The sequence below is a fragment of the Panthera pardus genome, unplaced genomic scaffold (assembly GCF_024362965.1).
Source record: "Panthera pardus isolate Hobbes unplaced genomic scaffold, ASM2436296v1 HiC_scaffold_15, whole genome shotgun sequence".
NCBI lineage: Eukaryota > Metazoa > Chordata > Mammalia > Carnivora > Felidae > Panthera > Panthera pardus.
Genome location: NW_026526710.1, coordinates 22,865,315 through 22,889,041, shown reverse-complemented (window position 1 = coordinate 22,889,041; position 23,727 = coordinate 22,865,315). Strand labels below are relative to the sequence as shown.

Sequence of the window (23,727 nt, the reverse complement as noted above, 5' to 3'; positions counted from 1 at the left end):
AATCACACAGCTGTCATGGAGAGGCAGGGCCACTGGTGTCCACCTGCCCGACACACTCACCTGGACAGTCGGCTTCGTCGCTCTCATCCTCACAAGTCACCCAGCCGTCACACTGCCAGGGGAGGGGGATGCACTGGATGGCACCACTGCGACAGGCAAACTGCCCTGGGTTGCACCGCAGTTCTGTGGAACCAAAGGGCAAGAGGCCATTGAGGAAGCCGCAGCAGCAGTGGAGACCTGTGACAGCCAAGCCTGCCACCACCGGGTCCTGCTGCCGCTCAGACCCATGAGTGTGGGCCCTACACAGTCAGCCTGCCCACAGCCCACCTCCTCAGGGGCCTGCACGCGTGCCCCAAGGAGGAGCCAAGAGCTGTGCCTGTGACACAAGTCCCCAGAGCAATGCACCCCCAAGACATCGATCTTTATGCACCACCTCAAATACACACTTGACACTTCTGCTCCGAGTCAGGCCCTGCACTAGACTACAGAGGTCACAAGAGGGCACACCTCTCACCTCCTGAGGGATTCTGGGTCAACAGGGATGAGACACACACACACAGGTTTCTGACAAAGGGCAAATCAGTAGGGAGCACCACAGGAGTGCTCAAACAGCATGAAGGAAGGAGAAACTGCCTGCACCTGAGGGGCTCTGGAATCCTTCTTAAAGAAGGTGGATGTAAACAGGGTTCCCAAGGCAGGTTGACGGTTTCAGTAGACACACCTGATGTAGGAAAAGAACATTCCAGTAGACACATCTAACGTAGGAAAAGAACATTCCAGAAAAAAGTTAAGGCTTATGGAACTATCACAAGGCAGGAAAATATGCCAAATAGACTTATATTTCTGGTCGTGAGCTGACAAACGACCAGAAATATAAAAGAGGTCAGACTGTGGAGACTCTGACCCTTACTGAGAATGTTGTAGACAGCCAGAGGTAATTTAGTCAGTTAAGTAACATGATGATATCTGTGTTTTTTTTTTTTTTTTTAATTTTTTTTCCCACGTTTTTTATTTATTTTTGGGACAGAGAGAGACAGAGCATGAACGGGGGAGGGGCAGAGAGAGAGGGAGACACAGAATCGGAAACAGGCTCCAGGCTCCGAGCCATCAGCCCGGAGCCTGACGCGGGGCTCGAACTCACGGACCGCGAGATCGTGACCTGGCTGAAGTCGGACGCTTAACCGACTGCGCCACCCAGGCGCCCCGATGATATCTGTGTTTTAAGCAAGGTAGAACTGGCAGTGATTTCTGGAAACAATTATAATAGAGGTACCACACAAAAATATTAAATATTTCAGCAAAGTAAAAGCTTGAACTGAGGCAGGGTCAGCAAACTACAACTCACAGGCCAACTCCTGCTCTTTCCACTTGGTTTTTAAATAAAGTTTTATTGGAACACAGCCACAAATACCTATGGTCTGTGGCTGCTTTTGAGCTACAACAGCAGAGTTGTGACTAATGACTAACAGAGACTAAATGACCTGCAAAGACAAAAATATTTACTCTCTGGTCCTTCAAACCAGACTTGTGAAATGAGGGAACAGCTGCTATATGGAAAAAGCTAGAACCAAGGAAAAGCATGAGGTGTGAGGGATGAGGTCTTGCACACCAACCCGATGACACAGGAAGAAGAAACAAACAAAGCTCACTTACAAACGAAAATACACAGCTCTATCTGCTCCCTCTGGGGTCTTCCTTGTCCTGGAATCATTCCACTGAAATCCAGGAAGGAAAAGGAACTATTCCCATCCCTGAGTCCTGTCCCACCACTGGCCTAAGTAACAAGAGGCAATCATCACTCTAATTAACCAAGGAAGACAAACCTAGCAAATCAGGTAGGACGTGGAAGCTAGGCCTGACCCCTCCCCTCACCACCACCCCTAGACAGCCACATTGGGCATCGTGTGCCTCAGTGTCTGTATGTTCAGGAGAGCCTCTTCAGTGCTCTGCAAAGAGGGACAACCCACATCCCCACCAGGGTCAGGCATACATCTGAGAGTCTTCCACTCTGAGGTGGGGATGGAACAAGGGCCAAGGCAAGGAACTGGGAATCCAGTGTTCATTCCTCTCTGCCTGCCACTACACACTGGTGATAGATCAGTCCATCTAACCATAAGGAAAACCTTGTTATATATATATAACACTGACAAAATAGTCACAATGGTGTATATTTTGTAAAGGCTTTCAGCCAAGATGGAGTTATAGGCATAGTTAACTATTCACTTGAAACAACTAGGGGGAGAAAAAGGATAACATAAAAGAAAACACCAGTATTCCAGACATTGACATCAAACAACAAAGGATAATGTCCCTGAGTTAGGAAACATATGAGGTGAGCCTTACTGCCTCAAGAACATTTCCAGGCTACAAAGCAGGAAGAGGGACTCCAGGGCAGGTTGGGGGAGGGGGGTTGGGGGAGGTGGGGGGCAGGTGCAGAAGACTCTTGGAGGTGAGTGGATACAGCTAAAAATTGGGAAAAGCCAGGCAGGCAGCAATCATAGAACAGCTCCAGAAAGTCCCGGAGAGAGATGCACAGATGTTAAGACTGCAAAGATCCAGGGGCACCTGGGTGCCTCAGTTGGTTAAGCATCTGACCATGATCTCACAGCTCGTGAGTTCGAGCCCTGCATCCAGCTCTGTGCTGACAGCTCAGACCCTGGAGCCTGCTTCGGATTATGTGTCTCCATCTCTCTCTGCCTCTCCCCTGCTCACGATCTGTCTCTCTCTCTCTCTCTCTCAAAAATAAATAAACATTAAAAATAATTTTTTTTTTTTTTAAACTCCAGAGATCCAGAGAGGAATTCCTCGGGGAATGAAGCAAAGTACTTGATCAGTGTGTGGTGTGAAGAAACTACCCCAGGTTGGAGAGAAAACTACCCTATAGGATAACAGGGAAACAACAATTGCAGTTCAGCAGGACCACAAACGGTGTACGTTCTCAGGACCCAGAGTGGAAAAGCTCATAACCTGTAGGGCATTAAGTAAATTTACTCAGATGAGTCCTGTCTCGTTAGTGGAGAAAAATTAACTCCAGACTAAACGCAGCCTAACAATGATTAAAAGCAAGAGCTGAAAGGATCAAGTTGTTTCCAAGTAACATCCTAGAACAAAGCTCAAGAATATTTATAGGAATGCAAAAATAGGCAACAACCAAAAAAGGCAAGATTCACAAAGTCTGGCATTCAATAAAAAAATTACCAGACATACAAAGAAACAGAAAATTATGACCAAAATGAAAAGAATTCAATCAAACTGACTCAGAAATGGTACAAATGATAGGGTACACAAGGACATTAAAGTTAAAACCGAGTTACAAGTGCTCAAGAAGCTAGAGGAAAAATCAAACACATTAAGTATATATGGAAGATTTTAAGAAAGAATCAAACCCACTGCCTAGAGATGAAAACTACAAGGCCTAGCATGAACAGATTCAGTTTTACAGAGGAAAAGATGAGTGACTTGAAGACAACATAAAAACTCTAAATTAAAACACAGCGGGGATGGCACAAAAACAGACACAGAGACCAATGGAATAGAATAGAAACCCCAGAACTAGACCCACAAACGTATGGCCAACTAATCTTTGACAAAGCAGGAAAGAATATCCAATGGAAAAAAGACAGTCTCTTTAACAAATGGTGCTGGGAGAACTGGACAGCAACATGCAGAAGGTTGAAACTAGACCACTTTCTCACACCATTCACATGGTGAGAATAAATTCAAAATGGATAAAGGACCTGAATGTGAGACACGAAACCATCAAAACCCTAGAGGAGAAAGCAGGAAAAGACCTCTCTGACCTCAGCCGTAGCAATTTCTTACTTGACACATCCCCAAAGGCAAGGGAATTAAAAGCAAAAATGAACTACTGGGACCTTATGAAGATAAAAAGCTTCTGCACAGCAAAGGAAACAACCAACAAAACTAAAAGGCAACCAACGGAATGGGAAAAGATATTTGCAAATGACTTATCGGACAAAGGGCTAGTATCCAAAATCTATAAAGAGCTCACCAAACTCCACACTCTAAAAACAAATAACCCAGTGAAGAAATGGGCAGAAAACATGAATAGACACTTCTCTAAAGAAGACATCCGGATGGCCAACAGGCACATGAAAAGATGCTCAACGTCGCTCCTCATCAGGGAAATACAAATCAAAACCACACTCAGATATCACCTCACGCCAGTCAGAGTGGCCAAAATGAACAAATCAGGAGACTATAGATGCTGGAGAGGATGTGGAGAAATGGGAACCCTCTTGCACTGTTGGTGGGAATGCAAATTGGTGCAGCCACTCTGGAAAACAGTGTGGAGGTTCCTCAAAAAATTAAAAATAGACCTATCCTATGACCCAGCAATAGCACTGCTAGGAATTGACCCAAGGGATACAGGAGTACTGATGCATAGGGGCACTTGTACCCCAATGTTTATAGCAGCACTCTCAACAATAGCCAAATTATGGAAAGAGTCTAAATGTCCATCAACTGATGAATGGATAAAAAAATTGTGGTTTATATACACAACGGAGTACTACGTGGCAATGAGAAAGAATGAAATATGGCCCTTTGTAGCAACATGGATGGAACTAGAGAGTGTTATGCTAAGTGAAATAAGCCATACAGAGAAAGGTATGGTTTCACTCTTATGTGGATCCGGAGAAACTTAACAGAAACCCATGGGGGAGGGGAAGGAAAAAAAAAAAAAAAAAAAGAGGTTAGAGTGGAAGAGAGCCAAAGCATAAGAGACTCTTAAAAACTGAGAACAAACTGAGGGTTGATGGGGGGTGGGAGGGAGGGGAGGGTGGGTGATGGGTATTGAGGAGGGCACCTTTTGGGATGAGCACTGGGTGTTGTATGGAAACCAATTTGACAATAAACTTCGTATATTGAAAAAAAAATAAAAAATAAATAAAACACAGCGGGGAAAAGGCTGGAAAAAAATGAACTGTGAGCTGTGGGACACATGGACAGAGCAGGGGGAGGGGGAGACGAACAACAGACAAAATATTTTAAGAAACAATGGCAAAAAACTTCCCAATGTGATGAAAACCCATAAATCCACGTCAGTCAGTGACCCCCAAACAGAAGAAATAGAAAGAAGCTAGTCTAAGGCAAATTACGATTAAATTGCTTAAAACCAGCGATAAAGAGAAAATCTTGAGTAGCCAGAGAGGGGTGCCTGGATGGCTCAACTGGCTAAGAGTCCAACTCCTGAATTCAGTTCAGGTCACAATCCCAGGGTGGTGAGCATGATCCCGTGCTGAGCATGGAAGCCAGCTTAAGATACTCTTTCGGGGTGCCTGCGTGGCTCAGTCCAACTTCGGCTCAGGTCACAAGAGCATGGTTTGTGAGTTCAAGCCCCACATCGGGCTCGCCAATGTCAGTGTGGAGCCTGCTTTGGATCCCCTGTCTCCCTCTCTCTCTCTGCCTCCCCTGCTCATGCTCTCTCAAAAATAAATAAAACATTAAAGAGAGAGAGAGAGAGAGAGAGAGTAACCAGAGGAAAAAGACATAGTCAGCACAGGAAAACAAAGACAATGGCAGATTTCTCATTAGAAACCATACAAGCTGGAAGACAGTGGAGCAACACTTTTTAAACTTTTTTTTTTTTTTACATTTATTTATTTTTGAGAGACAGAGCACAAGTAGGGAGGGGCAGAGAGAGAAGGAGACAGAATCCGAAGCAGGCTCCAGGCTCGCAGCACAGAGCCCGATGCGGGGCTCAAACTCACAGACCATGAGATCATGACCTGGGCCAAAGTCAGACGCTCAACTGACTGAGCCACCCAGGCACCCCTGGAGCGACACTTATAAGTTCTGAAAACAAAAAAAGCAGACACCCTAGAATTACTTAAAGCAAAAATGGAAGTAGAACTTTGACAGCAACACAAAAGCTGGGAAGGGAAAAGCAGAAGCATACCATTTCAAGGCTTATGCTACAGAAAAAGCAGTCTGTCACATGGTCAACTGCAGAAAGTTAAAGATGAATACCACTAAACTTGCACAAGAATTTTAACAAATTAGCCAACAAAGAAGACAAAACTGAATACAAATACTCAATCCAAAAGAAGGCAAAAAGAAAAAGGAAACAAGTGGTACAAATAGAAAATAACAAAATGGCAGATTTTAATTAATTTTGCCTAATCAAACAGATGAGCTGATCCAAACACCCCAGTTAAAAAGCAGAATTTGTCCCATAAATTAAAAAAAAAAAAAAAATTCCCAAGACCCAATTACATATGGTCTAAATGAAACCCTCTTTAAGTAAGACACAAATAGGGGAAAATTAAAGAATGGAAAAGATATACCATGCTAACACTGATCAAAAGAAAGCTGGAGTAGCCAAATTAGTATCACACAAAGTAGACTTCAGAGCAAATAATATTACCAGGAATAAATAAGGTCACTGAATAATGACAAAAGATAAAATAATCCTAAATGTTTATGCCTCTATAGCAGAGCTTTAAAATATGAAGGGACAACTGCTATCACTAAGAGACAAATTCACAACTAATTTTCCATCCCCTCTCTCAATAACTGATAGAGGAAGCAGACAGGAAATTGGCAAGGATATAGACAACCTAAACAACACTAACCAACATTTACAGAACTCTCCAGCCAATGACAACAGAATACACATTTTTCCATAAGTATTTACAACATTTACAATAGATAATATTATGAGCCATAAAACAAGTTGCCAATAAATTTATAACGATTCAATGTTGTTTGACTACAACCGAATTAAATTACAAATCAATGACAGACAGATAATCTGGAAAATCCCTCAACTGTATGGAAACAACTGACACACTACTAAATAGCCTATGGGTAAAAGAAGAAATGAAAAGGGAAATAAGAAAACATTTTAAATCAATGAAAATTTGTGGAATGCAACTAAAACAGTTCTCAGAGGCAAATGCACTGCATTAAACTCTTATCAGAAAAGAAAAAAGGTCTCAAATCAGTATCCCCAGCTTTTTAAGAAATTAGCATAGCAAATGAAACCCAAAGTAAATAGCAGAAAAGGAATAATGAAGATTAGAGTGGAATATATAAAGCAGAATATTAGAGAAAATAAGGAAAACAAAAGCTATGTTTTTAGAAGATTAATAACATTAATAAATCTCTAGTCAGACTAACCAGGAAAAAAATTAAGAACACAAAATACCACTATCAGAAGAAAGGTGTCATCACTATGATTACAGAAATATTAAAAAGGATAATAAGGAGAGAATAATAAGGCAATAGTACCAACAATTCTATATCAGTAAGTTTGATAATTTATTTTTATTTTTTAACGTTTTATTTATTTTTGAGACAGAGAGAGACAGAGCATGAACGGGGGAGGGGCAGAGAGAGAGGGAGACACAGAATCGGAAGCAGGCTCCAGGCTCTGAGCCATCAGCCCAGAGCCCGACGCGGGGCTCGACCTCACGGACCGTGAGATCGTGACCTGAGCTGAAGTCGGACGCCCAACCGACTGAGCCACCCAGGCGCCCCAGTAAGTTTGATAATTTAGATGAAATGAACAAATTCCTTGAAAGGCACAAACTGCCAAAGCTCACTCAAAAAGAAATCAATAACCTGAATAACCTTAGAGCCACATAAGAAACTGAATTTTTAGTTAAAACCTTCACCCAAAGCAATTCCAGGCCCAGATGGCTTCACTGGAAAATTCTACTACAGACTTAAGGAAGAAATAAGACCAATTCTATACAAACTGTTCCAGAAATTAAAATACTTAAAATTACCTTAATGACAGCATCAAAAAACAAAAAACAAAACAAAAAAATGGGAAAGCAGTATTTATCCCATGGGATAAATCTAATGACAGATGTACAAGTCCTATATGTTGAACATTACAGAATATTGCTAAGAGAAAATTTTTAAAGACCTAAACCCATGGGGACATATGAAGTATTCATGGATCAACAGATTCAACGTTGTTAAGGTCAATTCTCCCCACATCCATCTACAGATTCAATGCAATACAAATCAATATTCCAGCAGGTTTTTCTAGAAATTGACAAACTGACTCTAAAATTCACATGAAAATGCAAAGGACTTAAAATACCCAAGACAACTTTGAAAAGGAAGAACAAAGTTGGAGGACTTACACTATCTGATTCCAAGACTTACTGTAAAGGTACAGTAAACATGACAGTGTGCCATAAGCATCAAAGACAGGCATCAAGATCAATGGAACCATAATAGAGTCCAGAAATAGGCCCACATAAGTGGACAAGTGATTTACAATGAAGGTATAGTATCAAGGCAATTCCCTAGGGAAGGAACAGTCTTTTCAACAAATGGTCCTGGATATCCATCCATCAAAAAATAGAGAAGGAAGAATGAAAGAATTTCGATCCATTCCTTGTACCAAAATCTAACTCAAAATAGATCACAGATGTGGGGTGCCTGGATGGCTCAGTTGGTTAAGCACCCAACTTCGGCTCAGGTCATGATCTCACAGCACTTGAGTTCAAGCCCCACATCAGGCTCTGTACTGACAACTTGGAGCCTGGAGCCTGATTCAGATTATATGTGTCTCCCTCTCTGCTCCTCCCCGGCTCGTACTATGTCTCTCCCTCTCTCTTTCTCAAAAATAAACATTCAAAAAAATTATTAAAAAGTACAGATCACAGACGCAAACCTATAAAACTTTGATGAGAAAACATCGGAGAAAATCTTTGTGAACTGGAGTTCAGCAAAGATTTCTTCGATTCACACTGCCAAAGTACGACCCATAAAAGAAAAAGTTGATAAATTAGACTTCACCAAAATTGAGAACTTTTCTTCTTCAAAAACACTGTTAAGAGAATGAAAAAACAAGTCACATAATGCAAGGAAACACATGTATATCGACTATCTGATAAAGGGCTTGTATCCAGAATATATAAAGAACTCTCAAATTTCACTAATAAGAAAACCCACGCAATTTCAAAGTGGCAAAATATTTTAAAGGACATTTAACCAAAGAAGGTACACAGATGGCAAAAAAGCACATGAAAGATGCTCATCATTAGTCATTAAGGAAATACAAATTAAAACCATAATGAGATACCATTACCTACTTATTAAAATAGCTAAAATTAAAAAGAATGATGATACCAAGTATTCACAAGTATGTGAAGTAATTGGAACCCTGCTACATTGCTAGTGGGAATGCAAAATTGTACACCTACTTTGGAAAACAATTTGACAGGGGCATATGGCTGGCTCAGTCAAAAGAGCATGCAATTCTTGATCTCAGATCATGAGGAGTTCGAGCCCTATATTGAGTGTAGACACTACTAAAAACTAAATTTAAAAACTAAATTTAAAAAAAGGAAACAATTTGACCATTTGTAGAAAGCTGAATATACACCCATCATATGACCTAGTCATTCCACTTCCAGGCATTTACCCAAGTTACACATCTACACAAAGAGTAATTTTATTTGGGGTGCCTGGGTGGCTTGGTCGGTTAAGCTCCCAACTTCGACTCAGGTCATGATCTCATGGTTCGTGAGTTTGAGCCCCATGTCGGGTTCTGTGCTGACAGCTCAGAGCCTGGAGCCTGCTTCAAATTCTATGTCTCCTTCTCTCTCTGCTCCTGCCCCATTCTCACTGTCTCTCCCTCTCTCAAAAATAAACATTAAAAAAAAAATTTTAAGAGTAATTTTATTTGTAATATCCCAAAGCTGGAAACCCAAATGTCCAAAATAAGTGAATGGATAAACAAGCTGCAATATAGCCACAAACCAGACTACTTAACTCAGCAATATAAAAGAATGAACCGTTGATACATGCAGAAACAGGTTTTTTAAAAAAGCAGCCAGCTACAGGGGCACCTGGATGGCTCAGTCCATTAAGCATCCGACTTTGGCTCAGGTCATGATCTCGAGGTTCACAAGTTCAAGCCCCACAATGGGCTCTGTGCTGACAGCTTGGAGCTCAGACCCTGGAACTTGCTTCAGATTCTGTGTCTCCCTCTCTCTCTTTCTGCCCCTCCCCTCCCTGCTTGAGCTGTGTGTGTGTGTGTGTGTGTGTGTGTGTGTCTCTCAAAAATAAACATTAAAAAAAAAAAAAAAAAAAGACCAGCCAGCTACAGAGTTTTTGCCAAACCCTGTCCTAGAGGATAAATCTTTACTTTCCACCCAATACCCAACACCCAGCTCTGTGGGACACTCACTAAATGTCAGATGAACTGAACTGCTCAAAGATCTTCTTCCTCAATTCTTTAAGTTGGCAACAAAGTGTCATCAGTTCCCAGATATCTGTGGGGAAGGTTCTCTCCCTTCCTGATTCACCTGCAGTGCAGGGGCTCTTCAGACAGCAATCCAATGGGTGAGTCACTGGTTAATACATGTGAATCACTCATTCAAAAAATATTTACCAAGCGCCACTTTGTGCCAGGCAACTCTCCTAGGCCAGAGTGGTAAACAAAGCAGGTAGACCCAGGACAGGACAGAGCCTGCCTCGTATGGTGGGGACTGACACACAGTTGCTTGGTAGGTCGGCCGTGGATTCTAATGGGTCTCACTGGCATAACTCTAGCTACAGATCAACATTCCTTCTCCTTTTCTTCCTCACTATCCTCTCAAGTCCCTTTGTAAAGCAGCCAGCACAATTTCTGCCAAATCTGAAGTTGCTCAAAAATAGTCACCCCCTCTTCCCACTACTGGCTTTTGCCAAGGTCCTGCCCCCGGCTTTCTCTTGTAATGCCTGTCTTCTGGCTATAAAATGGGAGACACAGACAAGTTCTTCTTAGCCAATGGATTGTTGACACTTTTCAGAATAAGCTATGCCCCTAACCATGTAGGTGCAAAGGCCACAGTACCAAAATAAGCACTTCTTTCTCATTAAGCATTTCTCAAATGTTTTCATTCTCAAACTCCTTTCATGCTTAAAACTTCTGAGGACCCCAAAGACCTTTGGTGTAGGAGGATTATATCCACCAACGTTTACTGTATTAGATATTGAAACTGAGAAATTTTGGTTTTTTGTATGTTTATTTATTTGAGAGAGAGTGCACACGAGTGGGGGAGGGGCAGAGAAAGAGAACCCCAAGCAGGCTTCAGGTTGTCAGCCCAGAGCGTGACGCAGCCTGATCTTATTACCTGGGTCGAGATAAAGAGTTGAACGCTCAACCGAGTCACCCAGGTGCATCAAAACTGAGAAATTTTGTAAACACAAGGTTCCCAAGCATACACTCAAAAAGGTTAAAACACATATGAGCCAGCAATTCCACTCCTAGCTCTATGCCCAAAAGAAGTGAAGGCAGGGAGACAGACACTGATGTACACTGATGCTCATAGCAGCATTAGTCACAATAGCCAAGAAGTGGAAACAACCCAAGCATTCACCAACAGATGAATGCATAAACAAGCTGTAGTGTATCTGTTCAATGGAATATTATCAGGTAATAAAAAGGAAGGAAATCCTGATGTGTACTACAACATGAATGAACCTTGAGGACATTATGCTCAGTGAAACAAGCCAGACACAAAAGGCCAAATACTCTATGATTCCACCCTTCTTAAAAACATTTTTTTAATGTTTATTTATTTTTGAGAGATTGAGAGAGAGAGAGAGAGAAAGCGAGCATGAGTGGGGGAGGAGCAGAGAAAGGAGGAGAGACAGAATCTGAAGCAGGCTCCAGGCTCCGAGCTGTCAGCACAGAGCCTGAGGCAGGGCTCGAACTCACAAACCATAAGATCATGACCTGAGCCAAAGTTGGACACTCAACCAACCGAGCCACCCAGGTGCCCCAATCTATGATTCCACTTATATAAGGTGCCTAGAGAAGTCAAATTCAGACACAGAAAAGAACAGAGGTTACCAGGGGCTGGGAGGAGGGGAGAATGGAGAGCTATTGTTTAATGGGTACGGAGTTTCAGTATCCATTCAGTTGGGATGATGAAAAGAATTCTGGAGATGGATAGTGGTGAGAGTGGTACAACACTGTCAATGTATTTAATGCCACCAAAGCATACAGGTAAAAACGGTTAGAGTGGTAAATTTTATGCTATGTGCATTTTACCACAGCTTTAAAAAAATCTTTTATTTTTGTGTTATTTAAATGTTTATTTTAGGAGTGCCTGGGTGGCTCAGTTGGTTGAACATCCGACTTCAGCTCAGGTCATGATCTCGTGGTTCATGAGTTCGAGTCCCGCATCAGGCTCTGTGCTGACAGCTCAGAGCCTGGAGCCTGCTGGAGATCCTGTGTCTCCTTCTCTCTGTGTCCCTCCCCTGCTCACGTTCTGCCTCTCTCTCTCTCAAAAATAAACATTAAAATTTAAAAAAAATTAATGTTTATTTTATTTTTGAGAGAGAGACAGAGCATGAGCAAGGGAGTGGCACAGAGAAAGAGACACAGGATCAGAAGCAGGCTCCAGGCTCTGAGCTGTCAGCACAGAGCCCGATGTTGGGCTCAGGCCCACAAACTGCGTGAGATCATGACCTGACCCAAAGTCAGCACTTAACCGAGTCACCCAGGTGTCCCCAAAAAAATCCTTTAAAAAAAGGAGAGAGAGAGGGGCGCCTGGGTGGCTCAGTCAGTTAAGTGTCCGTCTTCAGCTCAGGTCATGATCTCACAGTCTGTGAGCTCGAGCCCCATATCAGACTCTGCTGACAGCTCAGAGCCTGGAGCCTGCTTGGGATTCTTTGTCTCCCTCTCTCTCTGCACCTCCCGGCTCATACTCTGCCTCTCTTTCTCTCAAAAATAAACAAACATTAAAAAAGAGAGAGGGGGGGGGGCGCCTGGGTGGCTCAGTTGATTAAGTGTCCGACTTCGGCTCAGGTCATGATCTCACGGTCCGTGGGTTCGAGCCCCGCGTCGGGCTCTGTGCTGACAGCTCAGAGCCTGGAGCCCGTTTCAGATTCTGTGTCTCCCTCTTTCTCTGACCCTCCCCTGCTCATGCTCTCTCTCTCTGTCTCAAAAATAAATAAATGTTAAAAAAAAAATTAAAGAGAGAGAGAGAGAGAGAGAGAGAGAGAGAGAATCCCAAGTATGTAACCCATTAGCCATCAATCACGTCAAGCGGCCTCTGGAAACTGCACACTGGTGAAAGAGGCAAATGACACCTTGCTATTATTATGAAAATGGTTTTGACCTCCTAGAGTCCCCAGAGACTCCTGGCCACATTTGGAGAGCTACTGCTTTATTTAAAGTCTACAACATTTGGGAATTACAGGATTAGTGCCCTATAGAAATTTAGAAGCCTCTACAATACAGATTCTTTCTCTGGATTCAATTTCTTCTTTGTCAGCAAGCCTTGGCCTCATTTTAAATTATGTAAGCTGAGCTGTCTCAAATTACCGTGTGAAATTTAGTATGTGGCTTTAATTGTTTGGAATTGGTTTCTCCTCTACGTCTGCCCACAGAGAAACAGAGGAACACCGGGTACAACGGAAGCACACGTGTCTACAGCCATGTCACTCAGGAAATCAAAAATTTCCAGCCAGGAGAGAATTCCATCCATCTCCTCCCACTGCCCACAGCCTGCTCCAGTGGTGTGCAGAGCAGAGGGGCATCCTCAGATGCGACCCTCCCTGCCCTGCTGGAGCACCTGCCTGGGGACCAGGAGGCCCCAGCCTCCCAGCAAGCCCACCCCCAGGTGGGCATTGCAGCCTCTGTCAGGTCACTCTGACATTCTTCCTTGGAAAGAGCCAACAGGTGCTTCCAGAGGGGCTGTCCCCTGGGTGTCATTCCACCCCTACCCAGGACAGGACCAAGACAGGGATATTTAGTCAGGACCACACTACACATCAGCGGCAGAGGGAAGAGGATCTGAAATAAGGACCGGCTAGGCCCTGCCATGCAAGTGACAGGACAGCTCTAGGAGAACGGTTCCCCTGGGACACTGGGTCCTGTCCAGCACCACGTCAGGAACTTGGTGTTCCCTGGCTGGAACTTGGGCCAGCCAGGCATGTCTGCTCCGGACACCTTCAGGAGGGGACGGAGACTACTGCTGACAACACAGATCACAAAAAATACAAAACACAGGGCACTCCTGCTAAGAGGGCCTTCTGAAGAAGTCACCTATGTCCTGAAGAGGGGAAGAATAAAGGGCTTTAATGAGGCCTCTGGGATAGGCAGCATGTGAACAGTCAGGGGCCATGGAGAAGGCCTACAGGCCAAGGGTGCAGCCTGGACAGGTCACCAAAGCAGGAAAGGGGCCCTCGGCTCGGCTGGGTCCCAGCAGGAGATCAAGACCAAAAGGTACTGCGGGGCAATCTGGCTCCACGGGATGCACTATGGCTCCAGGAATGGATGCTGCAAGCAATGGAGACCTTCATCGGAACACTGATCAGCAGCAAGACAGAGAACAGATCTGGGACGGCAGATCTAGGAGACGAGGACAGCATTTCCAAGCATTCAGAATGGTCCCCAGGAGATCATTCTAGAATAAACTGTGATTATATTACAAACTCCTTGCCTTCCCTACAGAGTTCTAAATGCCATTTGCACTTTCATGAGGCAAAGGGCCACCTCTAGCCTTCCTCCAATGACCCCTCTATTCAGGTTCTTGGGATCCCTGGCTCAGCAGTTCCTATAGATCCCCCTGCAACCCCACTGGCCCTCGAAGTGGCTGTCACTTCATGGCCCCAGAGAGATTGCCTGTAACCTCCCTGCTTCCTGGCACAACGTGGCAGCTCTTGGTTGCTGAACAGTTTCACATATCCTGCCCCTTGGAGCGATTCTGAGGCCCCCTGAAGGGGCAAATGCTTTAGAGAAACCCATCTGGGGAAAGGGAGGATGTGAACAGGGAGTTGGGACTAGGGACTTTGCACAACACAGCCTGCCACTGAGCTCAGCAGCGAAGCCCAGGTAAGGCTGCTGTTAATGGGAGGCCTGGGAACCCCTCAGCTCTGGCAGGCATCAGGGTTGCAACAGGAAGGACACAGCATCTGAATGTCAAACTGCAAGGAGCTCAGACACTAGCTGGCCCTATGATTCTCACACGAGGGCCTAGTGTCCAAGAGGGAACGGTATGTGTGTGGTTTGTGAAAACTACAGTAAGGAAGTTTTACTAGTAAAATTTAAATTAGGAAGGACAGAGACTGCTATATTTATTGGAAAACCCATCTAATCCGCTCAGCTCACTTCACAAAAGGGCTGACCTGCCTGGCTCCATGTCCTATGGCAAGTTGACAGCAGCAAAACAGGAACCAGGAACCAGGCTATGGCTCTTTCATGCAGATCTCTATCTCAAAGCCAACTTGGCTAAGTGGGAATCAGGACTCAGGTGGGGAATCACAGCCACCCCAAATAGGATGCCCTGCATTCTGATTTGGGGCGTGGCTAACCCATCCATCCTCAGAGGGCTGGGTCCAAACTTTCTGACTCTGACCCATTTTCTCTTTGTTAAGACAGAAAACACAGATTTATAAAACACAGTGCCTCCATGGAGGTCAGCAATACAAACCCCCAGGGACAAGAGTGTCTGATTGCTGGATAGGGACCGCAGGGCCAGGCATGCACCAAAATATTGTGGTGTCGAAACACAACCAAAATTCTCTGATATGCCTTCCCAAATGCTAGTAGCTCCCCAGACATGTGACCACCAAACCATTTCCAAATAGCCCTGGGGCAGGAGGAGAATCATTGAGAATCACCCTCAGTCAGCCCTCCACGTGAGAGTCAGCTCCCTGGCAGGGGCAGGCAGGTGACCCAGCTCTGCTGTGAGAGCCAACAGGAGAAGAAGGGCTGCCAAGCACAGGGGAAGCCGCTTTTTCCTATCAGCCAAGGAGTCACAAGGTTGATGCCAGAGAACACCACGCCAGTATAGTGACAAACTTTAATATTTATCTTTTATAAGTCACAAGCATTTTCTACATCCAGGAGATGAAGTGACTTATTTTCTATCCTCAGACACTGCCCAACTGGGACACTGGCCCACCTGCCTTGTCTTGTCCTCCAGCTTCTCCTTAGGTAGATGTTTAGGGAGGAAGGCACTGCTTGAAGTAAGTTATCTTAGGGGCGCCTGGGTGGCTTGGTCGGTTAAGCGTCCGACTTCGGCTCAGGTCACGATCTCGCATCGCAGTCCGTGAGTTCGAGCCCTGCGTCGGGCTCTGTGCTAACAGCTCAGAGCCTGGAGCCTGTTACAGATTCTGTGTCTCCCTCTCTCTCTGCCCCTCCTCTGTTCATGCTCTGTCTCTCTCTGTCTCAAAAATAAACATTAAAAAAAAAAATTAAAAATAAAATAAAGTAAGTTATCTTAGATGAGGAGGGGGAGACCAAAGGAAAAGCATATGACTGGATAAACTGAAAGAGGACAGACAGATTCACCAGGCATCTCTATTAAATGAACAACACTTTGAAGCAAAGAACAGCAATCTGCAGTCTATATTTTATGGAGGTGGGGGTGGGGGAAGGTTTAAATGTGGGAATAAGACCAGGACAAGAGGGTGGGATAGGGCTGGAGTGATAGCTATCTTGCCTCTGATGTAACATTTACTGGCAGTTTCATCCACCACTCACACCACGTTTTGATGACAACCATAGCACAACCAGTTCATTTCAAGAGAAACAGCTGAAGCAAAATCAGATTCTTATATGTTCATTTTGCATGTGTCAGGCAGTGTATCAAATGCCTTGAATACATTATTATTATTACTATTATTATTATTATTATTAAGTTTGAGAGAGAGAGAGAGCGAGCCAACATGCGGGTACACACACCTGGGAGCGCAAGCAGGGGAGGGGCAGGGAGAGAGAAGGAGAGAGAATCCCAGGCAGGCTCTATGCTATCAGCACAGAGCCCATGATCCCACAACTCTGGGATCATGACCTGAGCTGAAACCAAGGGTCAGATACTTAACTGACTAAGCCATCCAGGCACCCTCTATATTATTATATTTAAATTCTTAAGACAAACCTATTAGCACAGCCTTGTGCCTCCTAGGGGCCAGGTGCTGTGCTAGATGCAAGCAAGAAGAGCAGAATGAGAAAGAAATACAAGGTCTCTGCCTTCACAGAGCTCAAAGTCTAGTAATGAAGCAGAAAATCGTTATTACCTTGGGGTAGCAGTTCTTCGAGAAACAGAGTGAACCATAAAAGAAAAAACTGAAAACTTTAAAATTTAAAACTTATTTGATCAAAAGCTCAGTAAAGATACATAGATCAATGGAACAAAATACAGAGCCACACAAATGTGGCCAACTGATTTTTTGTTAATGTTTATTTTTTTTATTTTTGAGAGCGAGGCAGCATAAGCAGGGGAGGAGCAGAGAGGGAGGGAGACAAATGATCCAAAGTGGGCTCTGTGTGGACAGCAGCAAACCCAATGTGGGCTCAAACTCACAAACTGTGAGATCATGACCTGAGTCAGTTACTCAACCAAATGAGCCACCTGGGCACCCCTGGCCAATTGATTTTTGACAAAGGTACAAAGACAATTCAATGGAAAAAAGAATCTGTCCACAAGTGATGGAAAAACCAGACATTCACATAACAGAAATGGAACCTCGACCCATTCCTTACGTAGGATATAGAAATTAAAGCAGACCAAAGACTTACATGTAAAATCTAACACTATAAAACTTCTTAGCAGAAAAAATAAAATTTTTGTGAACCTGGGTTAGGCAAAATGCTTATATACATCTCTAAAAGCACGACCTATAAAAGAAAACAATGTTATAAACTGAAATTCATCAAAAAATCAGTGGTTTCCAGGTGGAAACCTCAATATAAAGAGCGGTGCTAAGTATAAAGTGGCAGCATGTGGGAATTTGGGGGTGATAGAACTGTGCTCTGCATCTTCAGTGTGAGATTGCTTACATGACCCTACACATTTGTCAAAGCTCAAAGAATGATATACCAAAAAGAAGAATTTTAGTGTACTAAATTAGAAAACACAGATTCTTTTAAAGGTACAGTTAAGCAGGGGTGCCTGGGTGGTTCAGTCGGTTAAACACATCCAACTCTTGATTTTGGCTCAGGTCACGATCTCGCAGTTTGTGAGTTTGAGCCCTGCATCGGGCTCCATGCTGATGGTGCAAAGCCTGCTTGGGATTCTCTCTCTCCCCCACCCCTCTGTCCCTCCCCTGCTCGTGCTCTCTCTCTCAAAAATAAATAAACTTACAAAAATAATAAAATAAATAAAAGTACAGTTAAGCAAGAATAAAAATAAACACAAAAGAAAAAACTATGGTGGAGCAAGTGAATGGGTAAGTCACTGACCAAGAGAAAATACTTGCAACACATCTGTCTAAAAACTTTATCTGGAGTATACAAAGAACTCCTACAATTCAATAAATTGTATATAAATATTAAATATATATAATGTATATAATGTATATATATTACATGTATATACATCTGGAGCCTGCTTCAGATTCTGTGTCTCCCTCTCGCTCTCTCTGCCCCTCCCGTTTGTGCTCTGTCTCTCTCTCTCATAAATAAAAATTAAAAAAAAAAAAAAAAGATTTGAACAGACACTTCTCAAAAGAAGATACATGAATGGCTAACAAGGACGTGAAAAAGTGTTCAACATCATCATTCACAGGGAAAGGCAATTAAAACCACTATAGGAACCACAAAATAGAAAGGCTAAACTTAAAAAGTCTGACAACATAAAATGTTGCTGAAATTATAGAGCAACTGGAACTCTTACACAATACTGATAAGTATGTAAGATAGCATAACAACTTTGAAAAAAAACATCTGGCAGTTTCTCATGAAGTTCAATCTTCTATGCAAGAAAGCACTAGAAGTCCTAGCTAGTGCAATTGGGTAAGAAAAAGAAATAAAAGACATTCAAATTGGAAAGGAAAAAGTAAAATTACATATGTTTGCAGATGACATGATCTTATGTTATGTCTAAAGATTCCACCAAAGGGGTGACTGGTTGGCTCAGTCAGTTAAGCGTCTGATTTCAGCTTAGGTCATAATCTCACAGTTCATGTGATCAAGCCCTGGGTCGGACTCTGTGCTGACAGTTCCGAGCCTGAAGCCTGCTTCAGATTTTGTGTCTCCCTCTCTCTCTGCCCCTCCCCTAATACTCTGTCTCTCTCTCTCTCAAAAATAAAATAAACATTAAAAAATTTTTTAAAAAAAAGATTCCACACACAAAAAGAACTGTTAGAATAAATTCAGCAGAGCAGTAGGACAAAAAAATCAACACACTAAAATCAGTTGTATTTCTATACGCTAACATGAACAACTTGAAAAGGAAATTAAAAAAAAAAAAATTCCTCTTACAAGAGCATCGAAAATAACAAAATACTTAGGAATAAACTTAAACAAAAGAGATGAAATACCAATATACAAAAACTACAAAACACTGATGAAATTAAAGAGAACACAAATAATGGAAAGACATCCCTTGTTCCTTGTTCATGGAATGGAAAATTTAAGATGCCAATATGACCCAAGCAATCTACAGATTCAATGCATTCTTTATCAAAATGCCAATGATATTTTTTGCCAAAATAGAAAAATCTATCTTAAAATTAATATGGCATCTCAAATTACCCCAAATGGCCAAAACAATCTTGAAGAAGAAAAACAAAGCTGAAGGTCTCACACTTCCTGATTTCCAAACATATTACAAAACTACAATAATCTAAACAGTGTGTTATGGCATAAACACAGATATATAGGCCAATGATACAGAATAAAGAGCTCCTAAATAAACCCACACATATACAGTCAAGTGATTTTTGACAAGGGTCCTGAAACCATTCAATGAGGAGAGGACAATCTTTTCAATAAATATTGCTGAGAAAATATCCATATACAAAAGAATGAAGTTAGACTCTTACCTAACACTATATACAAAAAATAAATCAAAATGGATCAATGTAGAACCTAAAACAATAAAACCCTTAGAAGAAAATACAAGACAAAAGCTTTACAGCATTAGATTTAGAAATGATTTCTTAGATAAGATACAAAAGCAGACAACAAAAGCAAGAGTAGACAAAACTACATCAAACTTAAAGAAATAACAAAGTAAAAAGGCAACCTTACAGAATGGGAAAAAAAATCTGCAAATCATGTATCTGATAAGGGATTAGTATCCAGCATATATAAAGAACTCTTACAATTCAACAAAGATAAGTAATCCAATTTAAAAATGGTCAAAGGACTTGAATTAGACATTCCTCCAAAGAAAATATACAAATGGCCAACAAGATTATGACAAGATGTTCAACATCACTAATCATTAGGGGAATCCAAATCCGTAACAAGATATTACTCCATACCCTTTAGGATGGCTACTATCAAAAAAGAAATCATTAGAAAATAATAAGTGTTGGGACATGTGGGTGGCTCAGTCAGTTAAGTGTCCAACTCTTGATTTCAGCTCAGGTCATGATCCCAGGGTCATGGAATCGAGCCCCATGTTGGGCTCCATGCTGAGCATGCAACCTGCTTAAGATTTTCTCTCTCATTCATTCATTCATTCATTCACTCTCCCCCACCCCCCCCACCCCCATCCTTCTCCCCTGCTTGGACACGCACGTGCTCTCTCGAAAATTAAACAAAGAAAGAAAAGAAAATAACAAGCTTTGGCAAGAATACAGAAAAATTGGAAGCCTTGTATACTACTGGTAGGGTTGTAAAATGGTGCAATAACCACGGAAAATAGTATGGTTCCACATTAAAAACAGAATTACCATATGATCCACAATCCCACTTCTGGATATGTATCCAAAAGAACTGAAAACAGGATCTCAAAGAGATACTTGTACACCCATGTTCATCGCAGCACTATTTACAGTAGTCAAGAGGCAGAAGCAACCTAAATGACTTACAGATGAATGGATAAAGAAAATGTGGTATAGTCATACAATCCAATATTATTCAGCCTTAAAAAAGGAAACTGTCATGCCACAACATGGATGAACCTTGAAGACATTATGCCAAGTGAAATAAACCAATCACAAAAAGACAAATACTGCATGGTATGAGGTTTCTAAAGTAGTCAAACTCTTAGAAAATACAACACCAGGGGCTGAGGTGAGAAGGAAAAGGGAAGTTGTTGGTTAGTGGGTAAGGAGTTCCAGTTTTGCAAGATGAAAAAGTTCAAGATCTGTTACCCAATAGGGTGCATTTAGTTAACACTACTGTACTCTACACTTAAAAATGGTTAAGATGGTACATTTTATGTGTTTTTTTTAACCACAACTTGAAAATTAAAAAAACAAATGACCTAAACTTTGCTTCCCTGGGCCCAATTAACAATCCTCCGAGGTCAGTTTTATTATTATCCCCACTTAAGAAAACAAGATGAGGTCTCTTCACATCCCTCCTGGGGCCAGTTTCCCATGTGTAAAATGAGGTGACAGTGGGCTGTACCTAACCCTCACAAGCACAGATAAGACATGAAGGGATTTTAAAGTCACAAGGGAAATATTAACACCAAATAAACTCCTGCAGGAAAGCAGCCTCTAAGTCTGAGGCACTCCAAAAGGAGACTGCCACTAAGGCTCAGGCATTAGAAAGAGATTTGCTCCAGTTCTTCCCTCAGGCTAGCTCAGTGTGGGCAAAGCTCTGACACCTGCTTGAACCCCCACAAGAGCTCACAAAAGCACACAGCTTATCATTAATGGGTCTCATTAAAGAATACTCAAGGGGCGCCTGGGTGGCTTAGCCGGTTAAGCGTCCGACTCGACTTCGGCTCAGGTCATGATCTCGCAGTCCGTGAGTTCGAGCCCCACGTCAGGCTCTGTGCTGACAGCTCAGAGCCTGGAGTCTGCCTCAGATTCTGTGTCTCTGTCTCTCTGCCCCTCCCCCACCTGTGCTCCGTGTATCTCTCAAAAATAAACAAACACTTAAAGAAAAAAAATTAAAAAAACAAAAGGAGGTTTATTCTTAGGGTTCACTAAGCTATTCCACACCTAGTGCTCAGCAGAGTGCATGATGCTCAGAAATGGGGGTGGGGTACGAGAAGGGTGGTGGTGGTGATGATGACAACAATACCACTAGCAACAGCTAAGAACCGAGGCCAAAAGTACAGGACCGGGCCAGCAGGGGATGCTTTCAGCTCCTGACAGGCCAAACCTGAGGCTGCCTGCAGGACAGTCACAAGGACACAGCTGTGGGCAGGTGAGATGGGGAGTTAGCACTGTGACACCAGTGGCCAAGGCTATGGGAGGAAGACAAGGAAAAGCGGGTAGGCAAAGAGGTTCAAGGTGAAAAGTCAGTAAAGACCAGGCAGAAAGATGAGAAGGAACAGAGGGCAAAAGAGCAGAGGGTAATGAAGTAACCACTGAAGCTGTGCAATGTCAGAGCCGGAGCTCTAGCTTCCCAGGCTTCAAATACTGGCTCCGCCACTTACTAGCTGTGTGACTGTGGGCAAGTCACTTACTCTTCCAAGCTGTCTCTTCATCTGTAAAATAAGGCAGATATGAGTACCGCTTTCTATAAAAAGGGCATCACACCTCACCCTGCAATTATAAAGGAGAAACACACAACAGCAGCTAGACAGAATTTTATAACATTGTTTTATTGTGGGTCCTAACCATTTTTAGGGTTACTTTCTGGCTTTTACAGTATTGTCATTTTTACATTTACTTATATGAAACCTTTAAAATACCTTGCTCTGATTATTAACTTTTATTAATGCTTCTTAAAAGATAATCTAGCCATATGGTTCAAAATCCATAAAGGGGTGACAGGTTAAGATCATGAACAAGACTTCCAAGCTTCTTAAAATGTCCACGTTTGTTTGATTGCAATCAGAGGGTGGTGTGGTCACTGGAGGAGGCTGCAAACACTAACTCCTGGAGTTGGTCAGCCAGGTCCAAAGAGCTGGGACACCATCAGGGTCCACATGAGAAGCTGGTGGAACCGGAAGCCATGAGCGACAAGATGCCTCCTCCTTCGCAGGTGCATCTATCTCCACTCAGTCCCCCACAGCCATGCAGCTCTTTCTTCTTATTCTGGACTCATGGTGCAAGAGGCAGAGCATCCAGCTCAAGAGAACAATCTTTGATTTCCAGTTTCTGCTTCTTCTACTTAAAAGCCAAGGGATGCCACCAGGCAAGGTGATTATCTTCTCTGGGCTTCAGCATCCCAATCTCTAAAATGGACCTAACACCTGCCTCACTGTCTCCCTCCAAAATAGGGCTGTTGGATAAAGCATGTGCACAACTATGCCCAAACTCCTGGGCCAACCTTGACCCTACCTTCAGACAGCTCCCCCACATCACCACACACTCCAGAGACTATCAGCACGTGGCAGATGCCATGTGGAGGGTGGTAGGACTGGAAGTAATTAAACAAACCTCGAACATATAAGCCCTCCACTTATCTTCCCAAAAAAGAAACTGAAATTAGAAAGAGTGATTGCCAAAACTGTACCGACAAAATTGTCACTGACAAAACTAGGATAACAAGGTCTCAGGACTCTTTCAAATGAAGAATAATTCATTTTTAAGTATTCAATTATCACAAAATAACTTTTCAAATGAACTTTTGACTATGGGATAATTTTAGGTTTACAGAAAAGTTCCCATATACCCTCATCCAGTTTCCCTGGTTGTTAACATCTTATACTGCACACTACCATGACACATTGGCATAATTAGGAAACTAACATTGGTACTTTTCTATGAACTGAACTCCACATTATTAGAATTCCACTAGCTGTTCCTTTTCCTATTGCAGGATCCAATCCAAGATACCACACTGCAGTTAGTATTATAAAGTAGTTTCTGATACACTCCATCAGAAGATTTTAAAGTTGGGGTACCTGGATGGTTCAGTTGGTTAAGTATCCAACTTTG

The 23,727-nt window shown here is 42.7% G+C and overlaps 1 protein-coding gene across 4 annotated transcripts in view; it reads right to left on the bottom strand.

The window, feature by feature from the left end:
* Positions 1 to 23,727, bottom strand: part of DGCR2 (DiGeorge syndrome critical region gene 2) — a 100,194-nt gene that overhangs the window by 65,102 nt on the left and 11,365 nt on the right. For 2 of the 4 annotated variants that reach the window (XM_053902278.1, XM_053902279.1), the window contains exon 2: positions 61 to 183. The exons of the other annotated variants lie outside the window; for them this stretch is intronic. In XM_053902278.1, coding sequence (XP_053758253.1) covers positions 61 to 183 — 123 coding nt within the window. The remainder of the gene's footprint in view (positions 1 to 60; positions 184 to 23,727) is intronic. 4 annotated transcript variants of the gene reach the window in all.